The following is a 23,719-nucleotide window of genomic DNA, read 5'->3' on the forward strand; positions in this document are numbered from 1 at the left end:
ATAACCATAGTTAACCTAGTTAAATAACCATAGTTAACCTAGTTAAATAACCACAGCCACTCTATAATAAATAACCATAGTTAACCTAGTCAAATAACCACAGCCACTCTATAATAAATAACCATAGTTAACCTAGTTAAATAACCACAGCCACTCTATAATAAATAACCATAGTTAACCTAGTCAAATAACCACAGCCACTCTATAATAAATAACCACAGTTAACCTAGTTAAATAACCACAGCCACTCTATAATAAATAACCATAGTTAACCTAGTTAAATAACCATAGTTAACCTAATTAAATAACCACAGCCACTCTATAATAAATAACCATAGTTAACCTAGTTAAATAACCACAGCCACTCTATAATAAATAACCATAGTTAACCTAGTCAAATAACCATAGTTAACCTAGTTAAATAACCATAGTTAACCTAGTTAAATAACCACAGCCACTCTATAATAAATAACCATAGTTAACCTAGTCAAATAACCACAGCCACTCTATAATAAATAACCATAGTTAACCTAGTTAAATAACCACAGCCACTCTATAATAAATAACCATAGTTAACCTAGTCAAATAACCACAGCCACTCTATAATAAATAACCACAGTTAACCTAGTTAAATAACCACAGCCACTCTATAATAAATAACCATAGTTAACCTAGTTAAATAACCATAGTTAACCTAATTAAATAACCACAGCCACTCTATAATAAATAACCATAGTTAACCTAGTTAAATAACCACAGCCACTCTATAATAAATAACCATAGTTAACCTAGTCAAATAACCATAGTTAACCTAGTTAAATAACCACAGTTAACCTAGTTAAATAACCACAGCCACTCTAGTAATAAATAACCATAGTTAACCTAGTTAAATAACCATAGTTAACCTAATTAAATAACCACAGCCACTCTATAATAAATAACCACAGTTAACCTAGTTAAATAACCACAGTTAACCTAGTCAAATAACCACAGCCACTCTATAATAAATAACCACAGTTAACCTAGTTAAATAACCACAGCCACTCTATAATAAATAACCATAGTTAACCTAGTCAAATAACCATAGTTAACCTAGTCAAATAACCATAGTTAACCTAATTAAATAACCACAGCCACTCTATAATAAAAAACCATAGTTAACCCATGTTAAATAACCACAGCCACTCTATAATAAATAACCATAGTTAACCTAGTCAAATAACCATAGTTAACCTAGTTAAATAACCACAGTTAACCTAGTTAAATAACCACAGCCACTCTATAATAAATAACCATAGTTAACCTAGTTAAATAACCATAGTTAACCTAATTAAATAACCACAGCCACTCTATAATAAATAACCATAGTTAACCTAGTTAAATAACCACAGCCACTCTATAATAAATAACCATAGTTAACCTAGTCAAATAACCACAGCCACTCTATAATAAATAACCACAGTTAACCTAGTTAAATAACCACAGTTAACCTAGTCAAATAACCACAGCCACTCTATAATAAATAACCACAGTTAACCTAGTTAAATAACCACAGCCACTCTATAATAAATAACCATAGTTAACCTAGTTAAATAACCACAGCCACTCTATAATAAATAACCATAGTTAACCTAGTCAAATAACCACACTTTACATCTCCACCTGACTGTCTGTGAGTCAACATGTATTGAGGGCTTCCCCTGACAGTTTGTTGGCTAGCCTATTTATAGCCAACATGTGTTATTGTTTTAGGAAACAGGGGATCACTGCAGTATTCAGCAAGGGCTTCCCCATGTTCTACTTCAATAAAGTTTGATGGTTCTTTCCATCCTCAAAAAGCACAAGAAAGAGGCTTGACACCCATTGCCTCAGATTGTGCTGAAATAATTTATGTAGTTATGAACAGATATGATTAGCACTCCTGAAACATTATTTTGTTGAAATATAATTTGATCTCTGAGAAAATAAGCTCACACCCCACCCCAATCCCACTCCAACAACCAGTATACAGTATCAGTTCTCTATGTCTGACAAGCATTCTTTATCATAAATTGCCGCTGGTCCTACTACTGCCACCACACCCTTTTATCTAATTTAGTGGTCTCTTGTGTTTATTAAATGGATCACAACATTTTCTTTGCAACTTTGAGAAGAAAACCAATATCTTTAGCTCATGATGAAAGTACATTGTGTGGTCATACTCACTATTCAAGCCAGTCCTCCTTGAAAGCAATTCAGTTTGTCCTTCTCTTTGCAACCTAATGCTTCAACCCAACTCTAGTGAATAATCCAACTATCCCGGGCGTAACTTCGTTAACATGATATCAGTGTCCCCCTCCACCTCCCCACAACCCCTCCTAAACTTTGTTAACAGTATATCAGTGTCCCCCTCTACCCCCTCCCTGCCCAGACCAAGTTTGGAGCTTAGAGAAACATGTCCCTCAAATACAAAAACAAAGGTCACATATCATGCAATATCTTTAAAATAACTTGTCGTAAACTCTTTGTCTGCAGGGTGCTAATGTTCTCTCCACCTACAAACCGGCCAAAAAATATCTTCTGTCTACTTAAATATATAAACATTTGTTAAAGTGTTTAAAATGTATTTAATAGAGTGGATCCACTCCGTATTTGAGTCCCAGTGGTATTTGATAATGTCATATTTTTTGGTAATGGCAACTATCATTTATATAAATTCAGTGAAAATAAATTGAGACTAATATTAAATTCCAAAGACATGTGGTGCTCCTGGAAGTGGTGACGCTGGTAAGACAGTGAAATACAGAGGCCTCTCCTCCAATCCATTTCCTTAACCAGAGTGGTCCATAATTAACTTGTGCTTGGTGGGCACTTTCAACCAGATATAAGGAGGCTGAGGCACCAGCATCCACAAGTCAGATACCTTCTTCCTCTGTGGTAAGGCTGTCTCCATCTCCTCACATGTTTACCTTTGTCTCATATTTGTAGTCAGCGACAGTAACTAACTGCACTGTTTAAATTGAGTTCTGCATTTTTTTTGATGTGTCTATTGAAAGATGTTACAATATGCAATCAAGTGACTTTGATTTAAAATGTTGCTTTAAGGAATGTGTATTACTTTAAATGTGTTTTACTTCAAATCTGTAACTTTCATTTACTGTCTAAAGTGATGCTCCTGCACTTGTTTGGAATTTCAGTGGGTGGTCTAGAATGTAACTGAGTTTTCAGGGGTGTATATTTGAATTCTTTACATAATGTGTAGTAAAGTTTCCAGGGGTGTATATTTGAATTCTTTACATAATGTGTAGTAAAGTGAGTTGCCAGGAAAATGAAAGTCACCAGTTGCACCTGTAGTTGAATTGGAAATTGCTGTAATGACTGAGTTGAATGATGCCATTCAAAAACTGTTCTATCCCTTCGAGGGCTAAATGATAAGGCTTTGGACTTGTGAATATTCATGACACCTTACTGTTTAACAGCGTCCTCCAAGAAGTACAAAGTAATCTGTAGGAGGAGGGAAAGAAGGTGAGACATGGTTTTAGTCTTCACATTAAAAGTGACAAAAATATTATAGAGAGATCGCTCATCTAACTCTGTTGACTAGTGAGGAAGCGCCACAGTCAATCCTGTTACTTTTTCTTATTTAATCTCTTTCCTAGTGATCCGTCACCATGAGCACGGATGCGGAGATGGCCATCTACGGCAAGGCTGCCATATACCTCCGTAAGCCTGAGAGGGAGAGGATTGAGGCACAAACAGCACCCTTTGATTCAAAGAATTCCTGCTATGTGTCAGATGCCAAGGAGCTTTACCTTAAGGGTTTAATTACTGGCAGGGCCGAAGGAAAGTGTACTGTGACAGTCACAAATCCTGACGGCACTAAGGAGGTAAGCCTGATTTGTTGAAGTTTGTGGAATTACTCTATTTTTTTCAACCTTAACTAGGCAAGTCAGTTAAGAACTCATTTACAATGACGGCCTACCAAAAGGCACAATACCTCCTGTGGGGACGAGGGCTGGGAAATATATCTATTTTTTTGAATGTAAAAAGAATATAGGACAAAACACACATCACGACAAGAGAGACAACACAACAATAAAGAGAGACCTAAGACAACAACACAGCATGGCAGCAACAAATGACAAGACATCATGGTAGCAACACAACATGACAACAACATGGAAGCAACACAACATTGCTGCAGCACAACATGGTACAAATATTATTGGGCACAGAAAACAGCACAAAGGGCAAGAAGGTAGAGACAACAATACATCACGCAAAGCAGCCACAACTGTCATTAAAAGTGTCCATGATTGAGTCAAGAAATTGAGATAAATTTGTCCAGTTTGAGTGTTTGTTGCAGCTCGTTCCAGTCGCTAGCTGCAGCGAACTGAAAAGTGTAGTGACCCAGGGATGTGTGGGCTTTGGGGACCGGGTGTTGTATGTGGAGGATGAGGGCTGCAGTAGGTATCTCAGTTAGGGGGGAGTGAGGCCTAAGAGGGTTTTATAAATAGGCATCAACCAGTGGGTCTTGCGATGGGTATACAGAGATGACCAGTTTACAGAGGAGTATAGAGTGCAGTGTCCTATAAGAAGCATTGGTGGCAAATCTGATGGCCAAATGGTAAAGAACATCTAGCCGCTCGAGAGCACCCTTACCTGCCGATCTATAAATTATGTCTCCGTAATCTAGCACGAGTAGGATGGTCATCTGAATCAGGGTTAGTTTGGCAGCTGGGGTGAAAGAGGAGCGATTATGATAGAGGAAACCAAGTCTAGATTTAACTTTAGCCTCCAGCTTTGATATGTGCTGAGAGGACAGTGTACCGTCTAGCCATACACCCAAGTACTTGTATGAGGTAACTACCTCAAGCTCTAAACCCTCAGAGGAAGTAATCACACCTGTGGGGAGAGGGGCATTCTTCTTACCAAAGCACATGACCTTTGTTTTGGAGGTGTTCAGAACAAGGTCAATAGCAGAGAAAGCTTGTTGGACACTAAGAAAGCTTTGTTGTAGAGCTTTTAACACAAAGTCCGGGGAGGCGCCAGCTGAGTACTGTATAATCTGAGTATAAATGGATGAGAGAGCTTCTTACTGCCTGAGCTATGTTGTTGATGTAAATTGAGAAGAGTGTGGGGCCTAGGATCGAGCCTTGGGGTACTCCCTTGGTGACTGGCAGTGGTTGAGAGAGCAGATGTTCTGACTTTATTCACTGGACTCTTTGAGAGAGGTAGTTAGCAAACCAGGCCAAAGACCCCTCAGAGACACCAATACTCCTTAGCCTGGCCCACAAGAATGGAATGGTCTACTGTATCAAAAGCCTTGGCCAAGTCAATAAAAATAGCAGTATAACATTGCTTAGAATCAAGGGCAATGGTGACATTTTAGAACCTTTAAGGTTGCAGTGACACATCCATAACCTGAGCAGAAACCAGATTGCATCCCCGAGAGAATACTATAGACGACAAGAAAGCCAGTCAGTTGATTTTTGACAAGTTTTTCTAACACTTTTGATAAACAGGGCAAAATAGAAATAGGCCTATAACAGTTAGGATCAGCTTGATCTCCCCCTTAAAGCAACCTTAAAGAAAAACATGTATAAAAAGGATTTAATTTTTGTTTTAACAAAAGACAAGAAGGATTTCTTTGTTTTCTGTAAACAGAATATTACCTTTAAACACATGATTTTTATAGCTCTATTTAAAAATGGCATAATTTTTTGTATTGACTAGTCAAAATTCCCCATGTATGTGTCAGTGGGTGATAACAATGTAGTTGGATTCAACAGGGCTGCACATACAAATACAACATTGTATTTAATGAGCAAAACGTTTTGTCATGTCCAGTTTGATCTGCATGTAATCTAGATTTCTGACTGTTTCAGGAAGGAAAAGAGTTCAAAGACGCAGACATCTTCCAGATGAACCCCCCTAAGTACGATAAGATTGAGGACATGGCCATGATGACCTACCTGAATGAAGCCTCTGTGTTGTATAACCTCAAAGAGCGTTATGCAGCATGGATGATCTATGTAAGAAGCCTGCATAAACACAGACACACATACACATACATGAACATAACAAACACACACACACAATACTACACATCAATAAATGGTAGAAATTAACACATACCAAAACAGCAGGTCTACATCAGTATACCAGAGACCCACATCCTCACAGAAATCCAGGTCAATTTCAGTCAGATTTAGCTAATCCCCTAATTTAATTTAATCCCTTTCCTCCAGACCTACTCTGGGCTGTTCTGTGCCACGGTGAACCCCTACAAGTGGCTTCCTGTGTACGACATGGAGGTTGTTAACGCCTACAGAGGGAAGAAGAGGATGGAGGCTCCACCCCATATCTTCTCTGTCTCTGACAACGCCTTTCAGTTCATGCAGATCGGTATGAACTCTCACGGATGGATGGTTGAATGGATGGAAGGAAGTTAAAATATACTTTAGAGAGGTATCTACTGCTTTCTAGTCTAGGTTTGAACAGTCTGCTGGGAATATCTGATTTCACTAGCCTTGAATGGAAATGCCAAGGCAGCAGCTACTCTTCCTGGGGTCCAGCAACATTAAGGCAGTTACATACAATTAAAAACATAGCACATTTCATAGCTACTATTGCATCAATATGTTTTACCATAACAGTTTATAATCCAGGGTTACTCCAAGCAGTTTAGTAACCTCAAATTGCTCAATTTCCACATGATTTATTGCAAAATTGAGTTGAGGTTTAAGGTTTAGTAAATGACTTGTCCCAAATACAAGGCTTTTAGTTTTTGAAATATTTAGGACTAATGTATTTCTTGCCACCCATTCGGAAACTGACTGCAGCTCTTTAAGTATTGCAGTGATTTCACTTGCTGTTGTAGCTGACATGTAGTGTTGAGTCATCAGCATACATAGACACACAGGCAGTGTCACACTCCAGTCACCCAAGTCATAGACTGTTCTCTCTGCTACCGCACGACAAGCGGTACCAGAGCACAATGTCTATGACCAAAAGGCTCCTTAACAGCTTCTACCCCCAAGCCATAAGACTGCTGAACAATTAATCAGATGGCCACCGGACTATTAGATTGACCCCCCCTTCCATTTGTTTTGTACACTGCTACTACTCACTGTTTATTATCTATGCATAGTCCCTTCACCCCTACCTACATGTACAAATTACCTCAACTAACCTGTACCCCTGCACACTGACTTGGTACCGGTGCCTCCTGTATATAACCCCATTATTGTTATTTTATTGTGTTACTTTTTATACGTTTTTACTTTAGTTTATTTGGTCAATATTTTCTTAACTTTTCTTGAACTGCACTGTTGGTTAAGGGCTTGTAAGTAAGTAAGCATTGCATGGTAAGGTCTACACTGTTGGTTAAGGGCTTGTAAGTAAGCATTGCATGGTAAGGTCTACACTGTTGGTTAAGGGCTTGTAAGTAAGCATTGCATGGTAAGGTCTACACTGTTGGTTAAGGGCTTGTAAGTAAGCATTGCATGGTAAGGTCTACACTGTTGGTTAAGGGCTTGTAAGTAAGCATTGCATGGTAAGGTCTACACTGTTGGTTAAGGGCTTGTAAGTAAGCATTGCATGGTAAGGTCTACACTGTTGGTTAAGGGCTTGTAAGTAAGCATTGCATGGTAAGGTCTACACTGTTGGTTAAGGGCTTGTAAGTAAGCATTGCATGGTAAGGTCTACACTGTTGGTTAAGGGCTTGTAAGTAAGCATTGCATGGTAAGGTCTACACTGTTGGTTAAGGGCTTGTAAGTAAGCATTGCATGGTAAGGTCTACACTGTTGGTTAAGGGCTTGTAAGTAAGCATTGCATGGTAAGGTCTACACTGTTGGTTAAGGGCTTGTAAGTAAGCATTGCATGGTAAGGTCTACACTGTTGGTTAAGGGCTTGTAAGTAAGCATTGCATGGTAAGGTCTACACTGTTGGTTAAGGGCTTGTAAGTAAGCATTGCATGGTAAGGTCTACACTGTTGGTTAAGGGCTTGTAAGTAAGCATTGCATGGTAAGGTCTACACTGTTGGTTAAGGGCTTGTAAGTAAGCATTGCATGGTAAGGTCTACACTGTTGGTTAAGGGCTTGTAAGTAAGCATTGCATGGTAAGGTCTACACTGTTGGTTAAGGGCTTGTAAGTAAGCATTGCATGGTAAGGTCTACACTGTTGGTTAAGGGCTTGTAAGTAAGCATTGCATGGTAAGGTCTACACTGTTGGTTAAGGGCTTGTAAGTAAGCATTGCATGGTAAGGTCTACACTGTTGGTTAAGGGCTTGTAAGTAAGCATTGCATGGTAAGGTCTACACTGTTGGTTAAGGGCTTGTAAGTAAGCATTGCATGGCAAGGTCTACACTGTTGGTTAAGGGCTTGTAAGTAAGCATTGCATGGTAAGGTCTACACTGTTGGTTAAGGGCTTGTAAGTAAGCATTGCATGGTAAGGTCTACACTGTTGGTTAAGGGCTAAGCATTGCATGGTAAGGTCTACACTGTTGGTTAAGGGCTTGTAAGTAAGCATTGCATGGTAAGGTCTACACTGTTGTTAAGGGGTTAGGTCTACACTGTTGGTTAAGGGGGTAAGGTCTACACTGTTGGTTAAGGGCTTGTAAGTAAGCATTGCATGGTAAGGTCTACACTGTTGGTTAAGGGCTTGTAAGTAAGCATTGCATGGTAAGGTCTACACTGTTGGTTAAGGGCTTGTAAGTAAGCATTGCATGGTAAGGTCTACACTGTTGGTTGCTTGTAAGTAAGCATTGCATGGTAAGGTCTACACTGTTGGTTAAGGGCTTGTAAGTAAGCATTGCATGGTAAGGTCTACACTGTTGGTTAAGGGCTTGTAAGTAAGCATTGCATGGTAAGGTCTACACTGTTGGTTAAGGGCTTGTAAGTAAGCATTGCATGGTAAGGTCTACACTGTTGGTTAAGGGCTTGTAAGTAAGCATTGCATGGTAAGGTCTACACTGTTGGTTAAGGGCTTGTAAGTAAGCATTGCATGGTAAGGTCTACACTGTTGGTTAAGGGCTTGTAAGTAAGCATTGCATGGTAAGGTCTACACTGTTGGTTAAGGGCTTGTAAGTAAGCATTGCATGGTAAGGTCTACACTGTTGGTTAAGGGCTTGTAAGTAAGCATTGCATGGTAAGGTCTACACTGTTGGTTAAGGGCTTGTAAGTAAGCATTGCATGGTAAGGTCTACACTGTTGGTTAAGGGCTTGTAAGTAAGCATTGCATGGTAAGGTCTACACTGTTGGTTAAGGGCTTGTAAGTAAGCATTGCATGGTAAGGTCTACACTGTTGGTTAAGGGCTTGTAAGTAAGCATTGCATGGTAAGGTCTACACTGTTGGTTAAGGGCTTGTAAGTAAGCATTGCATGGTAAGGTCTACACTGTTGGTTAAGGGCTTGTAAGTAAGCATTGCATGGTAAGGTCTACACTGTTGGTTAAGGGCTTGTAAGTAAGCATTGCATGGTAAGGTCTACACTGTTGGTTAAGGGCTTGTAAGTAAGCATTGCATGGTAAGGTCTACACTGTTGGTTAAGGGCTTGTAAGTAAGCATTGCATGGTAAGGTCTACACTGTTGGTTAAGGGCTTGTAAGTAAGCATTGCATGGTAAGGTCTACACTGTTGGTTAAGGGCTTGTAAGTAAGCATTGCATGGTAAGGTCTACACTGTTGGTTAAGGGCTTGTAAGTAAGCATTGCATGGTAAGGTCTACACTGTTGGTTAAGGGCTTGTAAGTAAGCATTGCATGGTAAGGTCTACACTGTTGGTTAAGGGCTTGTAAGTAAGCATTGCATGGTAAGGTCTACACTGTTGGTTAAGGGCTTGTATTGCATGGTAAGGTCTACACTGTTGGTTAAGGGCTTGTAAGTAAGCATTGCATGGTAAGGTCTACACTGTTGGTTAAGGGCTTGTAAGTAAGCATTGCATGGTAAGGTCTACACTGTTGGTTAAGGGCTTGTAAGTAAGCATTGCATGGTAAGGTCTACACTGTTGGTTAAGGGCTTGTAAGTAAGCATTGCATGGTAAGGTCTACACTGTTGGTTAAGGGCTTGTAAGTAAGCATTGCATGGTAAGGTCTACACTGTTGGTTAAGGGCTTGTAAGTAAGCATTGCATGGTAAGGTCTGCACTGTTGGTTAAGGGCTTGTAAGTAAGCATTGCATGGTAAGGTCTACACTGTTGGTTAAGGGCTTGTAAGTAAGCATTGCATGGTAAGGTCTACACTGTTGGTTAAGGGCTTGTAAGTAAGCATTGCATGGTAAGGTCTACACTGTTGGTTAAGGGCTTGTAAGTAAGCATTGCATGGTAAGGTCTACACTGTTGGTTAAGGGCTTGTCAGTAAGCATTGCATGGTAAGGTCTACACTGTTGGTTAAGGGCTTGTAAGTAAGCATTGCATGGTAAGGTCTACACTGTTGGTTAAGGGCTTGTAAGTAAGCATTGCATGGTAAGGTCTACACTGTTGGTTAAGGGCTTGTAAGTAAGCATTGCATGGTAAGGTCTACACTGTTGGTTAAGGGCTTGTAAGTAAGCATTGCATGGTAAGGTCTACACTGTTGGTTAAGGGCTTGTAAGTAAGCATTGCATGGTAAGGTCTACACTGTTGGTTAAGGGCTTGTAAGTAAGCATTGCATGGTAAGGTCTACACTGTTGGTTAAGGGCTTGTAAGTAAGCATTGCATGGTAAGGTCTACACTGTTGGTTAAGGGCTTGTAAGTAAGCATTGCATGGTAAGGTCTACACTGTTGGTTAAGGGCTTGTAAGTAAGCATTGCATGGTAAGGTCTACACTGTTGGTTAAGGGCTTGTAAGTAAGCATTGCATGGTAAGGTCTACACTGTTGGTTAAGGGCTTGTAAGTAAGCATTGCATGGTAAGGTCTACACTGTTGGTTAAGGGCTTGTCAGTAAGCATTGCATGGTAAGGTCTACACTGTTGGTTAAGGGCTTGTAAGTAAGCATTGCATGGTAAGGTCTACACTGTTGGTTAAGGGCTTGTAAGTAAGCATTGCATGGTAAGGTCTACACTGTTGGTTAAGGGCTTGTAAGTAAGCATTGCATGGTAAGGTCTACACTGTTGGTTAAGGGCTTGTAAGTAAGCATTGCATGGTAAGGTCTTGTTGTATTCGGCGCATGTTACAAATAAAGTTTCATTTTCACAGTTACAGGTCATTAGTAAAGAATGAAAAAAGTAAGTGACCCAAACAGCTGCCTGACAACCTGGATTATGTTGAAGAACATAATCCATAATCCATTAAAGAACACCCGCTGTGTTCTGTTAGACCAGTAACTCTCAACCCACAATATAGCAGAGGACGTAAAGCCATGACTCAATCCACAATATAGCAGAGGACGTGAAGCCATGACTCAACCCACAATATAGCAGAGGACGTAAAGCCATGACTCAATCCACAATATAGCAGAGGACGTAAAGCCATGACTCAATCCACAATATAGCAGAGGACGTAACAAGTGCGTTTCCAGCAGCAGATAATTTTTTTAACCAGGCAAGTCAGTTAAGAACAAATTCTTATTTTCAATGACGGCCTAGGAACAGTGGGTTAACTGCCTGTTCAGGGGCAGAACGACAGATTTGTACCTTGTCAGCTCGGGGGTTTGAACTCGCAACCTTCCGGTTACTAGTCCAACGCAAGCTGCACTGAAGTCTAACAAAACAGCCCCCACAATCTCTTTATCATACATTTCTCTAAGTCAATCATCGGTAATTACATGTTGCTATGAATTCCATAATGTTGTTTGAGTATGATTTTTTATTTAACCTTCATTTAACTAGGCATATGAGTTAAGAACAAATTCTTATTTACGATGATAGTCTACCAGGGAAAAGTGGGTTAAATTCTTTGTTCAGGGGTAGAACAACAGATTTTTAACTTGTCAGCTCGGGGATTTGATCCAGCAACCTTTTGGTTATTTGCCCAATGCTCTAACCACTACTGTAGACTACCTGTCGCCCCGAAATGATAAGCAATGTGTTTTTGGTTCCAGATAATGAGAACCAGTCCGTCCTGATTACGTAAGTTCTATACAAACTTTTCAAAGTTTTTCTATTATAACTTGGGTGTGATGAAAATACACAACATTATGATTGGATTAGGCTACGTGTAAGTCGATTACTGTGAATATTTGTTGTATTCTCAATGCTATTTTAGTGAATCCCAATCTGATACTCAAACATGTGACTGAAACCCCTATTTCCCTGTCATATAAACCAGCGGAGAATCCGGTGCAGGAAAAACTGTCAACACCAAGCGTGTCATCCAGTACTTCGCCACGATTGCAGTGTCTGGTGGTGAAAAGAAAAAGGACGAGCCCGGCAAAATGCAGGTAGGTTGTGTTTGTGTTTGCCTTTTTCACACATTTCAGTCTGATGGGCTGTGTAAACTATTTTTTCCAGCGGTGAATCCTGTTTCAAGAAAAGCGTTGACCTCTTTATCAGTTTCCGAGCTACTTGTGTTTGTCTCAATCAGGGGTCTCTTGAGGATCAAATCATTGCAGCTAACCCTCTGCTGGAGGCTTACGGTAATGCCAAGACAGTGAGGAACGACAACTCGTCTCGCTTTGTAAGTATGAAGGGAATACTGTGGAAGTTACCTTGCATTGGAAACATTTATTTTAGTAGTTCCCTATTGTTTTATCAATATATGTCCTACAAACTGTAACATTTAAAGGGGTCTATCAAATAGTTGACCTATTTCTAACCCCCATGCTCCACTACAGGGTAAATTCATTAGGATTCATTTCCAAGGAGGCAAACTGGCTAAAGCTGACATTGAGACCTGTGAGTTGGTTTTGACTGTTTCTCAATGCTTTCCTAAATTTACACAGACACTTTTTTTTAGATATTTTTTGTAATCTCTCTCTCTCTCTCTCTCTCTCTCTATATATATATATATATATATATATATGTATCTCTCTCTCTCTGTATCTCTCTCTCTCTGTATCTCTCTCTCTCTGTATCTCTCTCTCTGTATCTCTCTCTCTCGCTGTATCTCTCTCTCTCTGTATCTCTCTCTCTCTCTCTCTGTATCTCTCTCTCTCTCTCTCTGTATCTCTCTCTCTCTCTCTTTATCTCTCTCTGTATCTCTCTCTCTCTCTCTTTATCTCTCTCTCTCTCTCTCTCTCTCTGTATCTCTCTCTCTCTCTCTCTCTCTGTATCTCTCTTTCTCTCTGTATCTCTCTCTATGTATCTCTCTCTCTCTCTCTCTCTTTCTCTCTCTCTCTTTCTCTCTCTCTCTTTCTCTCTGTATCTCTCTCTCTGTATCTCTTTCTCTCTGTATCTCTCTTTCTCTCTGTATCTCTCTCCCTCTCTGTATCTCTCTTTCTCTCTGTATCTCTCTCTCTCTCTCTGTATCTCTCTCTCTCTGTATCTCTCTCTCTCTTAGACCTGCTGGAGAAGTCCAGAGTGTCATTCCAGCTGCCTGATGAGAGAGGCTACCATATCTTCTTCCAAATGATGACAGGCCACAAACCTGAGATAGTTGGTATGGAAATGTAGAGGTTCAGAGAACATTATTCCCACCCCTATCTGTGGAACTTATAAAAAATAGTTAATGGTCCACACTATTAATACTATTAAAATGGGTACATTCAAGGTACCAAGGAATGAACTGTGAAGCACTAGTCCATGTGTCTCAGTCCCCTCTTTTGATGCTATTTATTGTTGTGACGTGACTACCATTAATGCGATGACAGCTATTCATTGAATAATTACATACCACTTTCAATTATTACGCAATTAAATGAATCATATAACAATTCATTAAGTAGTAATCTGCGGCACCACAGGAAAAGATAATTTAATGAGTTACTGTTTCCCGACTTAACTCAAGAATATCAGAATATCTCGATATACTATCCGTCATGCATCAATCATTTGCTCCTATTTCAGTCTCATTCTGAACATATTAATATCCTATAAATCTGCACGAACCCTAGTCTCCATGATGAGTCAGCAATACACAAATTGGCTGAATTATTTATTCACTAACTAACTAAATAATCACACAGAATTACATAAACACACACACACAGGATAAATTATACACTGATTGTTAGCGGGTGTCTCGCTAGCGGGACACCAGCCGACAACATCCGGTGAAATTGGAGGGCGTGCAATTCAAATAAATAATTGTAATATTAAACATTCATGAACATACAAGTATATTATATTATTTAAAAGCTTAAATTCTTGTTAATATAACTGCATTGTCCGATTTACAATATGCTTTACGGAGAAAGCATACCATGCGATTGTTTGAGGACGACGCCCCACATGAACATATTTTTCAACTTTTGAAGATCTTCCTCTGTTTGCAATCCCAAGGGTCCCAGCTACAACATAAATGGTTGTTTTGTTAGATCAAATTATTCTTTAATTCCCCAAAAGTCTGTTTAGTTAGCGCCATTGATTTTAGTAATCCACTCGTTCAACATGCAGACAAAGGAGTCCAAAAAGCTACCGCTAAACTTAGTTAAAACAAGTCAAACGACATTTCTATTTAATCCTCAGGTACTCTAAAATCAAAATAAACTCTTATATTTCATAGTATGATTGTTCTTTAAGTCACGACCACTTCCCTCATTATTTACGTTAGAAATATTGTTTCAATGTCCAACCTTTTGATGTTAAAGTTTTGGGCGGAGTCTCTATCTACACACAAAGTATTTTTGACTTCTCCATATTGCAGTGCAGAGAGAGCGGAGGTTTACAACCGGTCGTTAAAGTCCTAGGACCGGCCCCACTTCTCCCCCCTTCCTCTGGTGGGAGAGAGAGAGGGGGGGGGGGGGGCTCCCTTTGATCCTCACCCAGGAGGGAAAGTCATAACATTATTATACACTACATGTATTCTTGAGTCCATCTATTGAGTAAAGGAGGGAGAGATACTGTAAAGGTAGGACAGCAGAATTCTAAGATTTAACTGACAAGCCATCCTCTGCTGTTCACAGAAATGTCGCTCATCACCACCAACCCCTACGACTTCCCCATGTGCAGCCAGGGTCAGATTACTGTGGCCAGCATCAATGACAAGGAAGAGCTGGATGCCACAGATGTGAGTCATACAAAGGGTTAATCAAACTATAGATAGGGAATGGGTAGAACCACCATACACACTGAATGCACTGAGCAATTTCAACTTGGTAGCAGCTGGGAATTGTCATATGTTTTTAGTTTGATTCTAAATGCCTTGTGTTAGTTAGGCATGTGACTTCACACTTCACCTTGGGGCACATGCTTTTAAAACATCCACAAGAGAGTGCCGCTAAGTGCCCTGTGGAACTGTGTTAAAACTCCCATCTACTAGCGTAATAAGTAATCATGTGGAACAGAGAAGCCAGTCAATTCCATTCATACAATTTGTTCTGGACTGAGCACTGTATCGTGCTGTAACTGAACAAATGACCATCAGTTAATCCCTGTTATACGTCCTCTCCAATGCCAGGATGCCATTGGAATCCTAGGCTTCACTAATGAGGAGAAAATGGGCATCTACAAGCTGACAGGAGCTGTACTGCACCATGGAAACTTGCACTTCAAGCAGAAGCAACGCGAGGAGCAGGCTGAGCCAGATGGCACAGAAGGTGAGTCCCACTCATTGATTTACAATATGTAAAGCATTAGTCCCATTCATTGATATAAAATATGGAAAGCATTAGACCCATTCATTGATATACAATATGGAAAGCATTAGTCCCATTCATTGATATAAAATATGGAAAGCATTAGTCCCATTCATTGATATACAATATGGAAAGCATTAGTCCCATTCATTGATATACAATATGTAAAGCATTAGTCCCATTCATTGATATACAATATGGAAAGCATTAGTCCCATTCATTGATATAAAATATGGAAAGCATTAGACCCATTCATTGATATACAATATGGAAAGCATTAGACCCATTCATTGATATAAAATATGGAAAGCATTAGTCCCATTCATTGATATACAATATGGAAAGCATTAGTCCCATTCATTGATATACAATATGGAGAGCATTAGTCCCATTCATTGATATACAATATGGAAAGCATTAGACCCATTCATTGATATACAATATGGAAAGGATTAGTCCAATTTCCAAACATAGAAATAAAACACTTAAGACAGACAGTGCCAGATGAAAGTCAGGCAGGAGACCAAATTCCTACCCCCAGAAATGATTTGAAATGGTAGATGTGGTAGAAAATCAAAACCTAACCTACAGGAAAACATCTGACTGTCCACTGAGAGTACAGAACATTGGGAAACAATGGGAAACAAGTCTGAGTCTGTTGTTGTTGGTTATCTCTCCAGTGGCTGATAAAATCGGCTACCTACTGGGCCTGAACTCAGCTGAGATGTTAAAGGCTCTCTGCTACCCCAGAGTGAAGGTCGGCAATGAGTATGTGACCAAGGGACAGACTGTGCCTCAGGTAAGGTTGTAAATCACAGCATCTTAGGAGCACAGGAATTATTTTGGGGATGAGTGCATTACCCCCTTTTCTCCCAATTTCAATTACTATCTTGTCTCATCGCTGCAACTCCCCAGAAGCGAATAGTAATGTGTTTTCCCCCAAGCTTTTATTATCTTATTACTAGACATGGTCAACATCTCATGTATTCATTTGAGCTGTTATTATTGCAGGTCAATAACTCAGTCTCGGCCCTGGCCAAGTCCATCTACGAGAGGATGTTCTTGTGGATGGTTATCCGTATTAACCAGATGTTGGACACCAAGAATCCAAGGAAGTACTATATTGGTGTGCTCGACATTGCCGGGTTTGAGATTTTTGATGTGAGTGTGAGACCAGAGCAAGACAATTAGTTTTGATTGAGAGGGATTACAGCCTTGTATGATGAAATGATTCTGAAATCCCTTCAACAGTACAACAGCATGGAGCAGCTGTGCATCAACTTCACCAATGAGAAACTGCAACAGTTTTTCAACCACACCATGTTCGTCCTGGAACAAGAGGAGTACAAGAAAGAGGGAATCGTCTGGGCCTTCATCGACTTCGGCATGGACTTGGCTGCCTGCATTGAGCTGATTGAGAAGGTAAGCTGTCTGTGAGAATTAAAATGGACCGCAATAACATAGCTCATTGGGAGCGCTGTGTGAGATTATCACAGTGGTACGAGGAATCTGACTTTTGAGAACTCAGTATGTTTCCTATGATATGCCCATAAATTAATATAATCCTAAAATAGCATGTTTTGTAAAGGAATAAATGTGGTCCTAATTGTACATTTCAATAATTTAATATACATCTCTTTTCGTGAAGCCAATGGGCATCTTCTCCATCCTTGAAGAGGAGTGCATGTTCCCCAAGTCTTCAGACACTACCTTCAAGAACAAGCTTTATGACCAGCATCTTGGCAAAAACCAGGCGTTTGAGAAGCCTAAGCCTGCCAAAGGCAAGGCAGAGGCCCACTTCTCCCTGGTGCACTATGCCGGCACTGTGGACTACAACATTACTGGCTGGCTGGACAAAAACAAGGACCCCCTGAACGACTCTGTTCTTCAGCTGTACGGGAAGTCCTCAGTGAAACTGTTGGCTACCCTGTATGTTGCTGCCCCACCTGAGGGTAAGACTAGCATCACATCAAAAGATTTAACTGAGCAATACCCACTGAGCACACCACGTCATTTCATCGTGACGCATTGATCAACCAAATTCCAACCTTTATTCACCAACTCAAAAAGACAGCCAGAATTGTATTGATATCCTAATGTGTTATCAATATGCTTTCAACCATATTAAAGCACAACCAAATTCCAATGGAAAAACAAATGTCAGATTTTTGGGTTAGTTCTCATCTAAATGTGCTTTCACTGCGCTTTCAACCACTTAAAAGCAAAGTTCAAAAACAAAGTTCCAATGGGAATACAATGTCAGATATTTTGTATTAATTAAACAACTTAATGTGTTATCACTATCTAATAGCAGAACCAAATTATCTGGACTGCAGTTGAGATTACATTAAAAGTACATTGATCAATACTGTTCAATATTCTGCTCATTAAAGCAAACGTGAAGATCTTCACAGACCTCCGACCTTTGCTATTTTGAACATGTGAGCTTTCTATGATTACATAAGAAGACATTGATAGTTACAATAGGCTAACCAGAACATGTGGCCATGGATGTGTTACTCATTTTAAGGTTGAATAAATACTGTTACATTAGTTTGTAAGATAGCCTTAACTTTAGGCAATTTACTGTATTGCAAAAGTCTTATTGAATTGTTTGTTTGACAACTCAACCAAATATCAACATATAAAGGATATCTTATGCAGATAGTTTCATCTGAACCACTGGCTTAATCGTATTCTTTAACTTTTGTTTTTGGTTTAGTTGGAGACATGAATCAAACATATCATTAGTTTAACTTTTCAACAAGTGAATAGGCTATTTACTGCATTGAATCTTAGCCAGGTCACAGTTGTAAATGAGAACTTGTTCTGTAGACAAACTGCATATTGAATTGTTTGGTTGTCAACGCAACCAAATATCAACATTTGAAGGAGATTTATGTTTTGTGCCACTGACTTAGTCTGGCTTTAATTCCAGTTTGTTTATTCCATGTGTAACTCTGTATTGTTTATGTCACACTGCTTTGCTTTATCTTGGCCAGGTTGCAGTTCTAAATGAGAACTTGTTCTCAACTGACCTACCTGGTTAAATAAAAGGTGAAATAAAATGTAATTAAAAAACAAAGCAAATGTAATATGTTGGATTGACATCTCAATCGCAACCAAGAATCAAAGTTAAAGAATAGGACTAAATCAAATCTAACTTTATTTAAAGTGCATTTAAAGCTTGATTCGATTTTTGGTTTGGATGGAGACGTCAATCCACCATATCAATTTTTAATTGGAAGACGAACTGGAGTCAAAGGAGAAGAAATCACAGATGGAACTAAGCAGAACATCTCCTTCAAATTTTGACATTTGGTTGCGCTGACAACCAAGCACAATTCAATATGCAGTTTGTCTACAAATTAATAATTGATATGTTGATTTCACGTCTCCAGCTCAATAAAAAATCTATGTTAAAGAATAGGTCTAAATCTAATCTAATTAACCTCTAAATGCACTTTAAATCAAGTTTGATTTGGTTTAGTCACAATATTTAACTTCAATGTTTGGTTGAGATGGAGACGTGAATCCAACATCTTAATAATTAACTTGAAGATAAAATTTGAAATCCACCAAAACTTGAAACCCTTGGCCTTTATTTATTGTCTATTTTTAGTTGAACCCGGGGCAGAACCCTGGGTAGAATTTGAAGCCTGGGTAGATGACTTCCCTAATGCTATGTAGGCCTAAGTAGCATCATTGATGATACACGACTCACAAAGTATTGTTACATTTCATTTGCTCTGTTAAACCTACCATTTCGAATGATTTTTGATAGCAACAGTTTTTGAGAGATAGCTCAATCCTCATTCTCCTGATAGCACATTGGTAACAGTCAGTGACAAATATGAAAGCCAAGCAGGGCTGGGCTTGGTTAAAACCCTGGATCAGGGACCAAAGGTTAGCTGTAGATAGATCAACTCTCCAGTAGGACATGTTGCCCAGCCTACTGTTTTTTTCTGATAGAGGATATCACGTTGTTTCAAATATATTAATTCAACATATTTTATACAATGTTTTTCTATGTTGAAATTGGTTATAATGATGACATAATGCTGTGAAATTGAAATTTCACCTTCAAAACAACTGTTGATTACTTTTTTCAAATCCAGTGTATTTTCCACATAGATTCCAAGTCACAGTACATTGACAAATGACTTTGAAACAACATTGATTGAAACTGTTTGTGCCCAGTGGGTAGTTAGACCTCCGACCTACATTTTTTATTTAAAGTCTTTGAATGTATCACATTTCCCAGGGTTGTTCCCTGGGTTAATTTACTCAAACAACATTTGCATTAAGATAAATGTGAAGTTAACCCGAGATTGTCTTGTTTATAAGGATATCTTACTTTTGCCCATTTTAACAGATACAAGCAAGAAAGGAGGCAAGAAGAAGGGTGGTTCCATGCAGACTGTGTCCTCGCAGTTCAGGGTGATCTTTTGAAATGTGTTTATTCAGTCCTTCAAAAGGTGCATTGATTATCCCAAATTATTTATTTAAAAATTGGTTTGTAATCCTCTTACAGGAAAACTTGGGCAAACTGATGACCAACTTGAGGAGCACTCATCCTCACTTTGTGCGCTGCCTGATCCCCAATGAGTCAAAGACTCCAGGTACAAGAACTATTGAGTGATATATTTTTATGTAATCAGTAAAGTATCAGTAATATCAACGAACCCAATCTTTAACCTGTTTATGAGTATTAAAAGAGACTTGGTTTGTGTTTCCAGGTCTGATGGAGAACTTCCTGGTTATCCACCAGCTCAGGTGTAACGGTGTTCTGGAGGGTATCAGGATCTGCAGAAAGGGATTCCCCAGCAGAATCATCTATGCAGACTTCAAGCAGAGGTTCACGCACACAAACACAAATGCACACATACATACATACACATTACATGTACATTTGAGTCATTTAGCAGATGGTGTTATCCAGCAGCATACCACCCTGCATCCCACTGCTGGCTTGTCTCTGAAGCTAAGCAGGGTTGGTCCTGGTTGGTCCCTGGATGGGAGATCAGATGCTGCTGGAAGTGGTGTTGGAGGGCCAGTAGGTGGCACTCTTTCCTCTGATTTAAGGTGATCCCAATGTGCCAGGGCAGTTAAACAGATGTCCTGACTCTTTGAGGTCATTAAAAATCCCATGGAGTATAATGTAAGGGTGTTATTAACTGGTCTCCTGGCTAAATGTCTGATCTGGCACTCATACTGTCATGGCCACCAAATCATCCCCATCTTCCAATTGGCTCCATCTGTTCTCCAGGTTGTTGATGAGAATGTGTTCTCAGTCAACTTACCTGGTGAAAAATGTATACTTTTTCGTACTGGTCCCCCCACATGCACACACAAAACAATGGAAAATATCAACTCTAAGGGTCAGAATATGTTACCTTTTACGTAATATAACCAACCTATTGCAACTTGACATATGTTAAGCATGTCTCCTCATTCAGGTATAAAGTACTGAATGCCAGTGTCATCCCTGAAGGCCAGTTCATGGACAACAAGAAGGCTTCTGAGAAGCTGCTGGGGTCCATTGATGTGAATCACGAGGACTACAAGTTTGGACACACCAAGGTCAGTCAAATACCCCCAACAAAAGCTGACAAAACACAACTTAAATGAAATTTTAAACCCTTACCATTCAAAATCTCTCCAGTTGATCAACCACCCTGTTATACTTTCTTCTTCATTAAGCTAATATAAAAAAGGTGGAGAAACATTCTACTGTTATTTTCAGTCATACATCCCAGGTAAAGAAGATAAACTCCATTTATTAACCTGTGCATTGTGTTACAGTGGTATGGCTGCAGTTATCTGTATCACTTTACATTATTCATCTACAACTGTACAAAACCTTTCAACTTCTGAACACACTATCCCATGGTCTGTGGTGATTTCCCCTCTGTTGATCCAACCCTTTCGATCTGTTACCATCTGACTGTGGTTCCATTGACCATGTTTACCTGTGGCCCAGGTGTTCTTCAAAGCCGGTCTGCTGGGGGTACTGGAGGAGATGAGAGATGAGAAGCTGGCCTCTCTGGTCGGCATGGTCCAGGCTCTCAGCCGTGGATTCCTCATGAGGAGAGAGTTCACCAAGATGATGGAGAGGAGGTGAGGAATAGTAGACATCTTCGCACTTCCTATGAACCACCTTAATGTAAGGAAGTATGATTCCATACTGTATACGCTGCGAGTTGTTCAGAATGAGAAAGTACGCCTTATAATGTTCTTTTAAAGCTGCAGTTTAGGATTTGGAAAGCTGTTCAATTGTACTTTTAATGTGTTGTATTTACCTATTGATTCTGGAAGAATATAAAATGCCTCATGAGCTTAGAGCGCTGTCAATTAATTAAAGAGGGGTTACCTTCCCCTTGCCTCCTTCCTTTCTGTTGACCAGAGATGCCGTCTACTCCATCCAGTACAACATCCGTTCATTCATGAATGTGAAAACCTGGCCATGGATGAAGGTGTACTTCAAGATCAAGCCCCTGCTGAAGAGCGCTGAGACTGAGAAGGAGATGGCCAACATGAAGGAGAACTATGAGAAGATGACAGCAGACTTGGCCAAGGCTCTGGCGAAGAAGAAAGAGTTGGAGGAGAAGATGGTGACCCTGCTGCAGGAGAAGAATGACCTGGCACTCCAAAACGCATCTGTGAGTGAGCCACTACCCTCGTAAGGGTACATTTACACACATTAATACACACACATGATTACACACATGAATACACACACACATGAATACATAAACACACACACATGCAGACAGACAGACAGACAGGCACACACACATTCACACACATACACACATTTTCATACTCTCCACATACACTGCTGCTACGCTGTTTATTATCTTTCCTGTTTGCCTTGTCACTTTTACCCCTACCTACATGTACGTTGCATGATGTATTACCTCAACTACCTGGTACCCCTGCACATTGACTCGTTACTGGTACTCCCTGTATATAGCCTTGTTATTGTTATTTATTGTGTTACTATTTCCTATTTTTCTTAGCAATTTTTTAAAACTGTGCATTGTTGGGAAAGGGCTCGTAAGTTAGCATTTCACTGTAAAGTCTACACCTGTTGCATTCGGCGTTTATGACAAATAACATTTGATTCGATGAACACACGCATACACTGTGAAGTAGTAGTAACTGCCAAAATAAAGGACCCCCCCCAGAGGAAGTTTCCGCCACGACTTCGATGTAATTCCTATCCTAGTGCGGAAATGCTCGTTTAGTTCCACACTCCGAACTCCGACATACGACTCCTTATAAATATTGATTAATCAGGCATGCACATCTACACTACTTTGAAGAATCATAAATATAAAATATATTTTGATTTGCTTAACACTTTTGTTACTACATGATTCCATATGTGTGATTTCATAGTTTTGATGTCTTCACTATTATTCTACAATGTAGAAAATAGTCAAAATAAAGAAAAACCCTGGAATGAGTAGGTGTGTCCAAACTTTCTACTGGTATTGTTATTATTATTATTATGGTATATATTGAAGTTATGTTGATTTGTTTTGACATCTTTGACAAATGTTAGTCTATATTTTCATACAGAAAGTGAGGACACAGATTTTTTATCCTGTTCTGAAAACAGGAATCAGAAAATCTGAACGATGCTGAGGAAAGGTGTGAGGGGCTCATCAAGAGCAAGATCCAGCTGGAGGCCAAACTCAAAGAGACGACTGAGAGGCTGGAGGATGAAGAGGAGATGAATTCTGAGTTGACTGCCAAGAAGAGGAAGCTGGAGGACGAGTGCTCTGAGCTGAAGAAGGACATTGATGACCTGGAACTCACCCTGGCCAAAGTGGAGAAGGAGAAGCACGCCACTGAAAACAAGGTATCATGCCTTACCATAGACAGTCTAACCAAACAATAATCCAAACAATAATCAACTCAAAACATAGCTGAAATGGAATTCAAGCCGTATTCTGGGTGCAGGAAAAATTGTGGAATTTAAGTTGCGGGGTACTCCTCACATTCATTGAATGTTCAGCTCCCCCTTTGTTTATGACTTCCATTCTGTACACTGGCGTAAAAATGGTGTAAAATTGTAAAAAATCT

General features: G+C 39.6%; 1 protein-coding gene across 1 annotated transcript in view; it reads left to right on the top strand.

Annotated features, from left to right (window-relative positions):
• The first annotated feature begins 2,891 nt into the window (after positions 1-2,891).
• Positions 2,892-23,719, top strand: part of LOC139367861 (myosin heavy chain, fast skeletal muscle-like) — a 40,583-nt gene continuing 19,755 nt past the window's right edge. The window contains exons 1-23 of the mRNA XM_071106200.1: positions 2,892-2,916; positions 3,459-3,504; positions 3,639-3,866; positions 5,868-6,014; positions 6,231-6,387; positions 11,993-12,020; positions 12,220-12,331; positions 12,475-12,567; positions 12,725-12,785; positions 13,390-13,488; positions 14,954-15,057; positions 15,448-15,586; positions 16,306-16,424; positions 16,637-16,786; positions 16,877-17,047; positions 17,274-17,577; positions 20,001-20,065; positions 20,160-20,247; positions 20,365-20,482; positions 21,085-21,208; positions 21,609-21,745; positions 22,032-22,287; positions 23,253-23,495. Of these exons, the coding sequence (XP_070962301.1) occupies positions 3,651-3,866; positions 5,868-6,014; positions 6,231-6,387; positions 11,993-12,020; positions 12,220-12,331; positions 12,475-12,567; positions 12,725-12,785; positions 13,390-13,488; positions 14,954-15,057; positions 15,448-15,586; positions 16,306-16,424; positions 16,637-16,786; positions 16,877-17,047; positions 17,274-17,577; positions 20,001-20,065; positions 20,160-20,247; positions 20,365-20,482; positions 21,085-21,208; positions 21,609-21,745; positions 22,032-22,287; positions 23,253-23,495 (2,931 nt within the window). The 5' untranslated portion in view covers positions 2,892-2,916; positions 3,459-3,504; positions 3,639-3,650. The remainder of the gene's footprint in view (positions 2,917-3,458; positions 3,505-3,638; positions 3,867-5,867; positions 6,015-6,230; positions 6,388-11,992; positions 12,021-12,219; positions 12,332-12,474; positions 12,568-12,724; positions 12,786-13,389; positions 13,489-14,953; positions 15,058-15,447; positions 15,587-16,305; positions 16,425-16,636; positions 16,787-16,876; positions 17,048-17,273; positions 17,578-20,000; positions 20,066-20,159; positions 20,248-20,364; positions 20,483-21,084; positions 21,209-21,608; positions 21,746-22,031; positions 22,288-23,252; positions 23,496-23,719) is intronic.

This window comes from Oncorhynchus clarkii, chromosome 16, assembly GCF_045791955.1.
Source record: "Oncorhynchus clarkii lewisi isolate Uvic-CL-2024 chromosome 16, UVic_Ocla_1.0, whole genome shotgun sequence".
Lineage (NCBI taxonomy): Eukaryota > Metazoa > Chordata > Actinopteri > Salmoniformes > Salmonidae > Oncorhynchus > Oncorhynchus clarkii.